This window comes from Mizuhopecten yessoensis, unplaced genomic scaffold (genome assembly GCF_002113885.1).
Source record: "Mizuhopecten yessoensis strain PY_sf001 unplaced genomic scaffold, ASM211388v2 scaffold309, whole genome shotgun sequence".
Lineage (NCBI taxonomy): Eukaryota > Metazoa > Mollusca > Bivalvia > Pectinida > Pectinidae > Mizuhopecten > Mizuhopecten yessoensis.
Window position 1 is genome coordinate 224,150 of NW_018403482.1, and position 14,248 is coordinate 238,397.

The 14,248-nt window shown below is 36.4% G+C and overlaps 1 protein-coding gene across 1 annotated transcript; it reads left to right on the plus strand.

Moving 5' to 3' along the window:
- The first annotated feature begins 3,959 nt into the window (after window positions 1-3,959).
- On the plus strand, window positions 3,960-13,990 carry LOC110446216. The gene is made up of 7 exons (XM_021491257.1): window positions 3,960-3,983; window positions 8,977-9,073; window positions 9,377-9,603; window positions 11,692-11,872; window positions 12,601-12,827; window positions 13,417-13,585; window positions 13,956-13,990. Exons 2-7 carry the CDS (start codon window positions 9,004-9,006, stop codon window positions 13,988-13,990), a joined length of 909 nt encoding a protein of 302 aa, XP_021346932.1. The 5' UTR covers window positions 3,960-3,983; window positions 8,977-9,003.
- Window positions 13,991-14,248: the final 258 nt, after the last annotated feature.

Consider the following 14,248-nt stretch of genomic DNA (forward strand, 5'->3'; position numbering starts at 1 on the left):
TAACTCTTGTTTTTTATAAGCTCAACTGTCCGAAGGGCTAGTAGGCTTTTGCCATGGCACGGTGTCTGTCGTCCCTCCGTTGTTGTCCATTAATTTTCCATTGAACGACTTCTTCTTAAGAATGGACAGGCCTAGAATCATGATATCTGGGTGATAGCTTCGTTGGCAAGAGTCCAACAAAATTTGAGAACGAAAATGACTATGACCTACTATCAAGGTCACAAGGGTCAAAGGTGTCAAATACTTAAAACAATTTCTTCTGAAGAACTGAAAGGTATATAATTTTGATATATGGCTGGTAGCATTATTGGTAAGAGCACAAATAAGTTTAATAACAAAAATTACGTTGACACTCTTTTCAAGGTCACGGGGTTCAAACGTGTCAAACACTTGAAACGAATAGTCTGAAGAACTGAAAAGTATAGAATCTTAATATTTTGCTAGAAGCTTTTTTGGAAAGGGCCCGACAAAGTTTGAGAATGACATTGACCTACTATCAAGGTCACAGGGGTCAAATATGTCAAATGCTTAAAACTACTCCTGAAGAACTGAAAGTTACAGAATCTTAATATATGGCTGGTGGTTTCTGGAGCCCAACAAAGTTTGCAATTAAAAATGACTTTGTACTACTATCAATGTCACAGAGGTAAAATATGTCAAACACTTAAAACGACCTCTGCTGCAAAACTGGAACGTATAAATCTTAAAATTGTCTGGTAGCTTTTTTGGATAGAACCCAACAAAGTTTGAGAATGACCTTGACCTATTGTCATGGTCACAGGGGTCAAATATATCAAATACTTTAGGATTGAGAATGAAAATTACCTTTACCCATATTCAAGGTCACAGGTGTCAAATATGTCGAACTTATCAAATGACTTCTGAATAATTGAAATGCATAGAATCATATTATTTGACTGGTTGCTTTTTGGGATTGAGACCGACAAAGTTTGCTTTTGTAAATTACCTCGACCTTCATTCAAGGTCACAAACTGCAAACAACTTCTTTTGAAGAATTGAAATGCATGGAGTCGTGGTATTTATCATGTAGCTTCCTTAGATGGAGACCAACACAGTTTGTGAATGAAATTGACCTTTACCTACTTTATCCTATAGCTTTATCTTAATCTAATTTGATATATAAGGCCCAACATGATTTTTGCTTTGACTGCTTAAATATCCAGGTGAGCAATACAGGCCCTCTGTGCCTCTTTTTTTTTAAAGTAACCTCAGAGTACTGAGTCAATATCAGCCGTTTTAAGTGCATGTTATGCAGGTTTAAAGCAAAGCTAGTACCTCTGCATTGCATATCTGAAAAAAAGTGTTCGAGGTGTTAACAAAATCACAATTCGAACTAACTAACTAACAAGCAATTAACATATTTATAATAATTTTCACATAACACATTTTTTCTTAACATTTTCCTCAGGTTGGTAAGTATGGATTATGTAAAGTTCTTTTTACACAACCAATCCCATTGTCTATGTGACGTTTCTATGACTAGTACGATATGTACACTGTCACTTTCGTCAGGCAAATTACCAGTGAAGCGTATGCACACAAAGGTGTAAAATGTGTACGAGTTGTCCACAAAATCGATGTTGATTTTGGCTACGCTGTAAGCGTAGTTGTTTTATGTACCAAAATGATTCGATTCAGCTACGCTTTGTTTAATACTTGATCATAGATGTGCGGGAGTCTTTGAGCCCTCTCGTCTCGATTTAGAACCGGCCCACTGCGGCGTATCCAGATGGCTTCCTTTATCTGCCGCTTGAACAGATTGCTCTAAATGTCCAAAACTTTGGAGTTATCCCAGTCAATCACTTGATTTTTCTGTGTGGCATGGTCTGTCATTGCCGATTTATTTAACTGGGACTCCGACTGCATACTTTCTGATCTGGTGAATTTCCTACCTTCTTGGGTTTCTGTATCTTTTCGGTGTTCACCAAGGCGGACCCCAAATCGCCTTCCAGTCTCTCCAATATACGACGCGTCGCAGTTTTTGCATCCGATTTTGTATACGTAATCTGCGACGTTTTCTTTAGGTGTTTTATACTTGTACTAGGATATTACGGAGCGTCTTGTGGGCTTCATGGCTGTTGCTATGCCATGACTGCGATATATCCTCTGGGTGGTTTCGGATATACCGTTTATATACGGGATGACCACTTGACCTTTGTTTTTGTTCTTATCCTTGATTGGCCTTTTCTTGTTCTTCTCCTTACTTTGACACTGTTTTTGTACCCGTTTTAGGGCCCATTCCGGATATGTTCTCATTGTCCTATATGATTCTGCTCTTGTGTTTTGTCCTGTTGTTCTGTGATTATTGTATCACATCTGTTGAGCAATGTGCGTACGACGCCTAACTTCTGGTGCAAATGATGGTGAGATTTGAAGTTCAGGTATTGGTCCATATGTTTTTTTTTTCTATAGACCGATACCCTCACGGTTCCGTCTTCTTAATAATTTTACCAGTAGAGTGTCTAGGAAGGGCATTGTGCCATTGGTTTCTTCCTCACGTTTAAATTTGGTGTTGATATGTGTGGTCAAATCCTTCTGTCACCCCTTCTTGATTATCTCAAGTATGTCGTCAAATATCGTTTCAATAAGCTGGGCTTACATTCTATGGTGGCAGTGGCTATTGCTTCTTGCTCCAGATGTTCCATGAACAAATTGGCCACAATGGAAAACACTGGACTACCCATAGCAGTGCGGAAATATGTTGTCGCCAGCACAAATTCCAGCAAATCCATGATGTCCTGAATCTGGAGATTTGTATTTTTGCGCCAGGATCTGTCTAATTCTAAGTGTTTCCGAATGATTCTAAGTGCGTCGTCAATGGGTGTGTTGGTAAAGAGAGAGACAACAGCATGTGAAATAAATTCTTCGTCTTCCTGAATTATGATGGTAGACAGCTTCCGGTAGATGTTTCGAATTCTTTACATGATGTTCCGATTTACCCACTAGCGGTCCAAGAATGTCTGCTAATGATCTGCAAACATCGTAACCATGGAACCAGTGTAGTCCACAGTAGGCCTCAGTGGGTTTCTCTGCTTGTGGATCTTGGGTGTACAGTACATTCTAGGAGTGTTCTATGGCTGTGCGATACAGATATCTGTATTGGCCTTCGGTAATATTGCTCTCTTGTTATAATGTTGACAGGAGGGCTATGAGACGCATTTTAAACTTTTGAGTTGGATTGGTCTGCAGCTGTTCATATGTCTTGTCGGACAGAGAACAATCTGTTCAAGCGGGAGATAAAGGAAGCCATCTGTATTTCGGTACATATAACAACTATTGTACATACGCTTACAGAGTAGCCAAAATCGACATCGATTTTGTGGGCAACTCGTACACTCATTTGCCTGACGAAAGTGACAGTGTACATATCGTACTAGCCATCGAAACGTCACATAGACAATGTTATTGGTTGTATAAAAAGAACTTTTCATAATTCACATTACACATATTTTCCCATCGGAATGAAATAGCCGAAAGTGCAATACAATTACAAAGTGTTAAGTTGGAATACCACAACACATAGTAATACATATTTACTAATATAATTAATTTCTGTTTATAATAGACAATGGACCAGCTAGACGCACATAAGATGATGACTAGGAAAGAAATATTACATAATTTTTGCGTAGGAGGGATCAACACATGCGTTATCACAGGTATGATACTTTGACATCAACTATGTCGTAACGGTTAACCTACTTATATATACATAGGATGCATACTTACTTGATATATCGACCCTCCGATAACACAGTTACATGTAAATCTTCTTAATCGGTGATTTCTACGTACTAGCACACAAGAACCATCAAACAGCGGTGATAATAGGGTCACAGGTCACAACTCGTGGGTGTATCTCACGGACCTCGACATCAGTTACATATACCCACTCTGTGTTCACATACCCAGGACAAACAGGTACTAGTAACTTATACAGTATCTATCAGGATCATATACAGGTAACAGTAACTTATACAGTATATATCAGGATCATATACAGGTACCAGTAACTTATACTGTATATATCAGGATCATATACAGGTAACAGTACCTTATACAGTATCTATCAGGATCATATAAAGGTAACAGTAACTTATACAGTATCTATCAGGATAATATAAAGGTAACAGTAACTTATACAGTATCTATCAGGATCATATACAGGTACCAGTAACTTATACAGTATCTATCAGGATCATATACAGGTAACAGTACCTTATACAGTATCTATCAGGATCATATACAGGTAACAGTAACTTATACAGTATCTATCAGGATCATATACAGGTAACAGTAACTTATACAGTATCTATCAGGATCATATACAGGTAACAGTAACTTATACAGTATCTATCAGGATCATATACAGGTAACAGTAACTTATACAGTATCTATCAGGATCATATACAGGTAACAGTAACTTATACAGTATCTATCAGGATCATATACAGGTAACAGTAACTTATACAGTATCTATCAGGATCATATACAGGTAACAGTAACTTATACAGTATCTATCAGGATCATATACAGGTAACAGTAACTTATACAGTATCTATCAGGATCATATACAGGTAACAGTAACTTATACAGTATCTATCAGGATCATATACAGGTAACAGTAACTTATACAGTATCTATCAGGATCATATACAGGTAACAGTAACTTATACAGTATCTATCAGGATCATATACAGGTAACAGTAACTTATACAGTATCTATCAGGATCATATACAGGTAACAGTAACTTATACAGTATCTATCAGGATCATATACAGGTAACAGTAACTTATACAGTATCTATCAGGATCATATACAGGTAACAGTAACTTATACAGTATCTATCAGGATCATATACAGGTAACAGTAACTTATACAGTATCTATCAGGATCATATACAGGTAACAGTAACTTATACAGTATCTATCAGGATCATATACAGGTAACAGTAACTTATACAGTATCTATCAGGATCATATACAGGTAACAGTAACTTATACAGTATCTATCAGGATCATATACAGGTAACAGTAACTTATACAGTATCTATCAGGATCATATACAGGTAACAGTAACTTATACAGTATCTATCAGGATCATATACAGGTAACAGTAACTTATACAGTATCTATCAGGATCATATACAGGTAACAGTAACTTATACAGTATCTATCAGGATCATATACAGGTAACAGTAACTTATACAGTATCTATCAGGATCATATACAGGTAACAGTAACTTATACAGTATCTATCAGGATCATATACAGGTAACAGTAACTTATACAGTATCTATCAGGATCATATACAGGTAACAGTAACTTATACAGTATCTATCAGGATCATATACAGGTAACAGTAACTTATACAGTATCTATCAGGATCATATACAGGTAACAGTAACTTATACAGTATCTATCAGGATCATATACAGGTAACAGTAACTTATACAGTATCTATCAGGATCATATACAGGTAACAGTAACTTATACAGTATCTATCAGGATCATATACAGGTAACAGTAACTTATACAGTATCTATCAGGATCATATACAGGTAACAGTAACTTATACAGTATCTATCAGGATCATATACAGGTAACAGTAACTTATACAGTATCTATCAGGATCATATACAGGTAACAGTAACTTATACAGTATCTATCAGGATCATATACAGGTAACAGTAACTTATACAGTATCTATCAGGATCATATACAGGTAACAGTAACTTATACAGTATCTATCAGGATCATATACAGGTAACAGTAACTTATACAGTATCTATCAGGATCATATACAGGTAACAGTAACTTATACAGTATCTATCAGGATCATATACAGGTAACAGTAACTTATACAGTATCTATCAGGATCATATACAGGTAACAGTAACTTATACAGTATCTATCAGGATCATATACAGGTAACAGTAACTTATACAGTATCTATCAGGATCATATACAGGTAACAGTAACTTATACAGTATCTATCAGGATCATATACAGGTAACAGTAACTTATACAGTATCTATCAGGATCATATACAGGTAACAGTAACTTATACAGTATCTATCAGGATCATATACAGGTAACAGTAACTTATACAGTATCTATCAGGATCATATACAGGTAACAGTAACTTATACAGTATCTATCAGGATCATATACAGGTAACAGTAACTTATACAGTATCTATCAGGATCATATACAGGTAACAGTAACTTATACAGTATCTATCAGGATCATATACAGGTAACAGTAACTTATACAGTATCTATCAGGATCATATACAGGTAACAGTAACTTATACAGTATCTATCAGGATCATATACAGGTAACAGTAACTTATACAGTATCTATCAGGATCATATACAGGTAACAGTAACTTATACAGTATCTATCAGGATCATATACAGGTAACAGTAACTTATACAGTATCTATCAGGATCATATACAGGTAACAGTAACTTATACAGTATCTATCAGGATCATATACAGGTAACAGTAACTTATACAGTATCTATCAGGATCATATACAGGTAACAGTAACTTATACAGTATCTATCAGGATCATATACAGGTAACAGTAACTTATACAGTATCTATCAGGATCATATAAAGGTAACAGTAACTTATGCAGTATCTATCAGGATCATATACAGGTAACAGTACCTTATATAGTATCTATCAGGATCATATACAGGTACCAGTAACTTATACAGTATATATCAGGATCATATACAGGTACCAGTACCTTATACAGTATCTAACAGGACCATATACAGGTAACAGTACCTTATACAGTATCTATCAGGATCATATACAGGTACCAGTAACTGATGCAGTATATATCAGGATCATATACAGGTACCAGTGACTTATACAGTATATATCAGGACCATATAAAGGTAACAGTAACTTATACAGTATCAGTACCTTATACAGTATCTAACAGGACCATGTACAGGTAACAGTACCTTATAAAGTATCTAACAGGACCATATACAGATAACAGTACCTTATACAGTATGTAGCAGGATCATATAAAGGTAACAGTAACCTATACAGTATATATCAGGATCATATAATGGTAACAGTACCTTATACAGTATCAATCAGGATCATATAAAGGTAACAGTAACTTATACAGTATATATCAGGACCATATACAGGTAACAGTACCTTATACAGTATCTAACAGGACCATATAAAGGTAACAGTAACTTATACAGTATCTATCAGGATCATATACAGGCAACAGTAACTTATACAGTATATATCAGGACCATATACAGGTAACAGTAACTTATACAGTATCTATCAGGAGCATATACAGGTAACAGTACCTTATACAGTATATATCAGGATCATATACAGGTACCAGTAACTTATACAGTATATATCAGGACCATATACAGGTACCAGTAACTTATACAGTATATATCAGGACCATATAAAGGTAACAGTAACTTATACATTATCTATCAGGATCATATACAGTTAACAGGAACTTATACAGTATATATCAGGACCATATACAGGTACCAATAACTTATACAGTATCTATCAGGATCATATAAAGGTAACAGTACCTTATACAGTATCTATCAGGATCATTTAAAGGTAACAGTAACTTATACAGTATCTATCAGGATCATATAAAGGTAACAGTACCTTATACAGTATCTAACAGGACCATATACAGGTAACAGTACCTTATACAGTATATATCAGGATCATATAAAGGTAACAGTAAATTATACAGTATCTATCAGGATCATATACAGGGAACAGTAACTTATACAGTATATATCAGGATCATATACAGGTACCAGTAACTTATACAGTATATATCAGGATCATATAAAGGTAACATTAACTTATACAGTATATATCAGGACCATATACAGGTACCAGTAACTTATACAGTATATATCAGGATCATATAAAGGTAACATTAACTTATACAGTATATATCAGGACCATATACAGGTAACAGTACCTTATACAGTATATAACAGGACCATATAAAGGTAACAGTAACTTATACATTATCTATCAGGATCATATACAGTTAACAGGAACTTATACAGTATATATCAGGACCATATAAAGGTAACAGTAACTTATACATTATCTATCAGGATCATATACAGTTAACAGGAACTTATACAGTATATATCAGGACCATATACAGGTAACAGTACCTTATACAGTATCCATATACAGGTAACAGTACCTTATACAGTATATAACAGGACCATATAAAGGTAACAGTAACTTATACATTATCTATCAGGATCATATACAGTTAACAGGAACTTATACAGTATATATCAGGACCATATACAGGTACCAGTAACTTATACAGTATATATCAGGACCATATAAAGGTAACAGTAACTTATACATTATCTATCAGGATCATATACAGTTAACAGGAACTTATACAGTATATATCAGGACCATATAAAGGTAACAGTAACTTATACATTATCTATCAGGATCATATACAGTTAACAGGAACTTATACAGTATATATCAGGACCATATACAGGTACCAGTAACTTATACAGTATATATCAGGACCATATACAGGTACCAGTAACTTATACAGTATATATCAGGACCATATACAGGTAACAGTAACTTATACAGTATATATCAGGATCATATACACGTGCCAGTAACTTATACTGTATCTATCAGGATCATACAACGAATTTTTAATTTTAAAAACAAACTGTTGTAGAAGCGAGTTCGGTCACTTTTTACAATTTTAATAGAAACCACCAGCGTTAGTATCCTTTCAGGCTACCTCTAACAGGTGCTATCAGTGTTATTGGAATTGTTAACAATCTACTTTTTACAACGTGGTTTAGTCGCTGATATAGATGTCATAAAAATATAATGATATACATATGCTTTTATTAGTGATATTCTTTGTAGATTGAAGTGTTCGTGTATGACACAACCATGAAGGACATGTGGTCACTGATGGTGTTCGTCTTTCTGGCCGGGAACGTCATGGCCTCCACAACCACCTGTATGTATACCTTTTCGTCTTTTTTTTTTGTGGTATTGTTTTACGACCCACAGACAATTTAAGCCATTTGGGGCCAGATGCATTGATACCACCCTGTATACCTATAGAGATAAGTCATGCCGATAGTCTGCTGATGTTATATTATACTTGATTACATGTAGCACAGTAAACGCTCTTTCCTCGTGATCACCTCTCAAATCATTGTCGTGTTCACTGCGCGAATTAAAGTTATTCCTTGTGTTGACGCTGTAGTGTTTGTATTTGTTTCTGTTTTATTTTTATTGGTTTATCTATATATTAAAGATCGGTTTTTAAATGACTGTGATTTCCACCTCCACACCCTGGGCGACAGTGATGCAGCTTTAGTGAGATTTACAGGCTACCGACTTCCGAGTTCAAACTGCAGCATTGGCTTCCAGAGTATAAGCACGGCACACTCTGTCTGTGTGGTCAGTCGACCACCTTTCACCCTGAACGTGTTTGGACCGACCCTTATACTATCGCAGGGGGATGGACAGGTGAACAGCAAAGTAAGGACTATCCCCCCCCCCCCCCCCCCCCCAAAACAAAAAATTCACCTAAAAAAACTTCATATTGCAGAAATACTTACCATTATCACCAATCGACATGTCGAAGGTACACTATTGACCACTGCAATATTACACCAGATTTAAGGAGGTAGTAGTGGTTATTCCTCAGACAATTTGGTGCCAGAGAACGAGAGACCGATCCCTGTCCTTATAGAGACCTCCTGTTACAGCAGGAATATTTGAACCTATTTTGAGGTGGAAATAGTAATATTAGACGTGTGCAAGGGTTATATCAACAGTCGGTTTTACAAAACACCCGAGATAATGGTATATTCGAAAAGGATGGACCGCGCTCGATGTAAAAAAAGTCAACCCCACCGTAATTTTCCATTAACTATCTTGTGTCCGAAGCAACATTAGTTGTAGCCCGAGTTTCCTCTGGCCCTGGCACCAGGCTTACACATTTTGACAGATAGATGTCTGTTGTGTCTTAGTCTGGTGTCAGGGCCAGAGGATGCTTCTTTCTATCGTTCATATTTCTTGGTGCAAACTATTCACTATAACATGTAAAATATTTCTAAAAAACAATCCTTTATTATTTGAGTAACAAAAGAAGAAAAATCTGATTTAGTTGTCAATGACCCCGTAACTTGCGTTGTTGTAGCATATTTTAGTCTCCCTTTGTACGTCATGGTGGTAGTACAAGCGATATCCGGAAGTTTCCGGATGGCTGCATTTTCCAATGAAATTTTTGGTACCTCGACCATTACTGTTATCCAGTATTTTAATAATACAGTGTTATCAGTATTACCGTTTAGAACATTTCTGCAGTTTCACGTTAAATGTTCAAATCATGGGTTGCACCTCTGATTCTAATTATTTTAGTTATGATATTATATATTCGCAGAGCTAGTTCTAGTATAGCTGTTTGTTTGTTTGAGTTAACGGCTCATCAACAACTATGGTCATTTATGGGGCAACCATTTGAAAAAAATAAAATAAAAATAATATATAACCTTGTATATCTTTAAAAATATGTTATGATGTAATGCAATATTTTTAAAGATATACAAGGTTTTATATATCATGATAGGCTTGGAAACTTAGAATAGTGTCAGTAGGTAAAAAATATAAAAATAAAGTGAAAAATATCGTGTAAAAGATCTGGAAGGATCTTTGATATAAGATCTACATTTGTAGTACAGTTCCTTCCTATTGTGCTTCTGTTCAGATCAATGTAGTGTCTCTGTCTTTTCCTGTTCATACTTCTATAAATATCCTGGTCAATGGTGGATTTTGAACGTAACACTACCAGACGGGATGAGATCTTTTCCGTTTTGCCTTTTCTTGGACACTGTCGAAAAACATTGTTAAAGATGACATTCCTACCCCCCCCCCCTTATGTTCTATGTAGTTTAGTATTGTTTAACAGTACTGTTGTGCAGTCGTACCAGCAGGGTTGTTTGTGTTTGAAGTTACCCGACTAGGCGAGTATCATTGGCTATACTAACTTCATGTCTTAGTAACACCCATAAACTTCCTATATCGCGATGTTGCATTCTCTAGGGCCCATTCGTTAATTTCTGATATGATGTAATACAGGTCTGAGATGGCGATGATTGTTTTTGTTTATTTTGCTAGTAATGTATGGTCCTCCTCGGGGTTGTTTTGGGGTGTGGGACATTTATATGTTTTTAACTCTTTCCTCATGACCATTTCTAAAGATATTTTGCTGTCATAAGCTCCACCTATATCTTCAGTATGGATGGAATTATTGGCTGTGGAACAAATATAAATGCGTAAACTAGTACAGTTTTGGTACAGGTATGTTCAGGTACATACATGTATATAACAACTATTGTACATACTTTTACAGTGTACCCGAATCGACATCGATTTTGTGGACAACTCGTTCACATGGTACACCTTTGTGTGCATACGCTTCACTGGTAATTTGTCTGAGTGACAGTGTACATACCGTACTAGTCTTAGAAACGTCACATAGAAACTCTTACTGGTTGTGTAAAAAGAACTTTTCATGATAAATAGTACAGTTTTCGGTTGTGATACGTACTATTTGTGTTACAGATTTACAACTCCCTGTTAATCAACCCTCCGTCGCGTTACTGTACGTCTGGAGGACGTTACCTGAACATCGCATTAGATAACGCCAATACCGGATCGTCCACGTCCAGGGACCGAGGATACTTCACACTTCAGGTCACAGTGCTCCAGCACTCGCCTCCATCCCCAACCCCTGGTCATAGTGGTGAGTTACTATTTATACGGTGTGATTATTTTACTGTCCTAACGCCGACAGAACACCGACTTCCGTCAGTGAGATGAAACCCGTAAGGACGGTTTCATGTAGGCGCGAAACCCGTCATCCATCCATCCATCCATTACTGTCCTATATATCCACAAGCCCAATACTCGTACTTTGATTGAACCTCAGGTAGATTAGGAAGTCGACCAAGAACGACACATTCATGCCGTACATGTAGCTGTATACTGCGTCTTATGTAAAATATTCATACAACTCGTATATTTGTATAGAAATCTATACATTTTGATAATGGCATTCATATCATCTATAGAAGATTGTTCACCGTGATCATATCGAGAGTACTCGGTCTGTTGAATATTGCAGAAACAAACCTTTTTCGGATGGCCAGAGTTGCGACTATTTCTCGGCTAGGCGATTCGGAGATCGTGATTGTCTTACTTGGTAGTTTGTGGTTCAGTTTTACGTTTAGCTGTTAAGATGTTCGGAATACACATACAACAGTATTGTTTTACTATTATTGTAAATTTGCTACGGTACATATACCACCTATGTTACTTCCAGGGTTCCTCTTTTCAACTTTTTTTTGTGTAATTCCTGGCCCACTCCCGTTGTTATCTCTTTCGGTCGTTTGTAAGTTACGACAATTCTTGACTATTTGCGCTATATTATGCTTTTGTGTTAAACACTAATATTTTATCATTTGGTCAAAGATCTATTTAAAGACAACTGCGATTTCCGGCTTCACACCCTGGGTAAAAATGATGTCGGTACGGTGAGATTTAGCGGTGCGAGACTCCCGCGTTTACACTGCAGTATTGGCTTCCAGAGTCAGTCTACCGCGCACTCGGTATGCGTGGTCAGTCAGCCCCCTTTCACCCTGAATGTGTTTGGACCGAGGCTCACCCTGTCACAGGGTAATGGACAGGTATACAGCAAGGTAAGTACTCCATGGTTAGGTGGTGTAGCTGCGATAACGAAGCTTTCTAACGACACGATTATTTTTTATATATTGCGTCGTCAGAGCAGAGGAGGCCTGTTATTAATATTAGTACTAGGTTATGTGCTGCAGCTTGCTGTCCAACTTACACCTAGGATTAGGATTTCAGGAAGATTTCGAGAAGACCATATTGTGGAGGTAAATGTTTAGTTTGTTTTAGCTTTTTTGCATCTACAAACTAAATTTTTAAACTGACGTTTCACGGGTCCCTGTTATTTATTTATTTATTTATTGTTTGCCATTTTTTCATCGATTATGAGTTCAAATTAACGGTTTAAATTACCCTTCGGCATGCTCTTTCTTATGTGACAACAGAAGTTTAGTCTAAGGCCTTGCTATCTAGTTTGTCAGAAAACAAACAATGAAGAACATGTTTTCTAAACACATTTTGGCATACGTAACACTATTGGTGAACGCTGGAGAAAACAGATATTAGATAAAGCAGCTGCTTAGCTAGGGGATCAAACATGATGGTACTGCCTTGTTAAGTTCTCGGTTGTAATAAATAATACATAATTGGATGTTTCAGTCTTATACCTTCCTGTCAATCGTCGCTCCGTCGCGTTACTGTACGTCTGGAGGACGTTACCTGAACATCGCATTAGATAACGCCAATACCGGATCGTCCACGTCCAGGGACCGAGGTTACTTCACACTTCAGGTCTCCGTGGAAAAAACCCAACCATCTCCTTCTAGTGGTGAGTTTCCGTGTATATAGTGTGAATACACATCCGTTTAAACCTCTTTGTGAATAGATATCAATAAACACTCGAAGTACAAGACAAGGAACAATACTACTGATGACTTGTTATGCTGGGGTAGCCTATTACCTCTCTCTTTGGTATGGTATATTTGAAAGAAAAATGACTCTTCCTCCAAAATAAGAAACATTATAGCAGGAACAATAATCTGCAAATGATATAGTACGTGAATTATTTGTAGGATATGACGATGTGTATAATATAGAATACCTAGACAGTTTATCTTATCATTCAATTCACACAATCTCTTCTGCAATGCTCAAGCATGGATTTTGTGCCTTAGCCTAATTTCTTATTTTGTTTATAGATGAAATTTTGGAAAACAAATTGAAGAGACTCTAAGCCGAATACTGTTTTCAATATTTACAATTGCCTTTTTGATCGTTGACATTATTTATGTAAGCTACAAGAAATCTGGCTTGAGCACATAATCCATACTTGAGCATGAGAACGGTTTCGTGAATAGGGACCTGGGTTCGTGGCTTGTATTCATGAAACCGTTCTAATGCTCAAACATGGATTCTATGCCAAACCTTGTGTTCTTGCTTCTCTCTTAAATAATGTGACATAATCAAAAGTAAAGTCTACACAACGCTGAAT

Coding starts and splice junctions, on each gene's coding strand:
- LOC110446216 (XM_021491257.1), top strand. CDS start 9,004: ATGAAGGACATGTGGTCACTGATGGTGTTCGTCTTTCTGGCCGGGAAC. Junction 11,873..12,600: donor CCCAACCCCTGGTCATAGTG/GTGAGTTACTAT, acceptor ATTTGGTCAAAG/ATCTATTTAAAGACAACTGC. Junction 13,586..13,955: donor CCAACCATCTCCTTCTAGTG/GTGAGTTTCCGT, acceptor TTTTGTTTATAG/ATGAAATTTTGGAAAACAAA.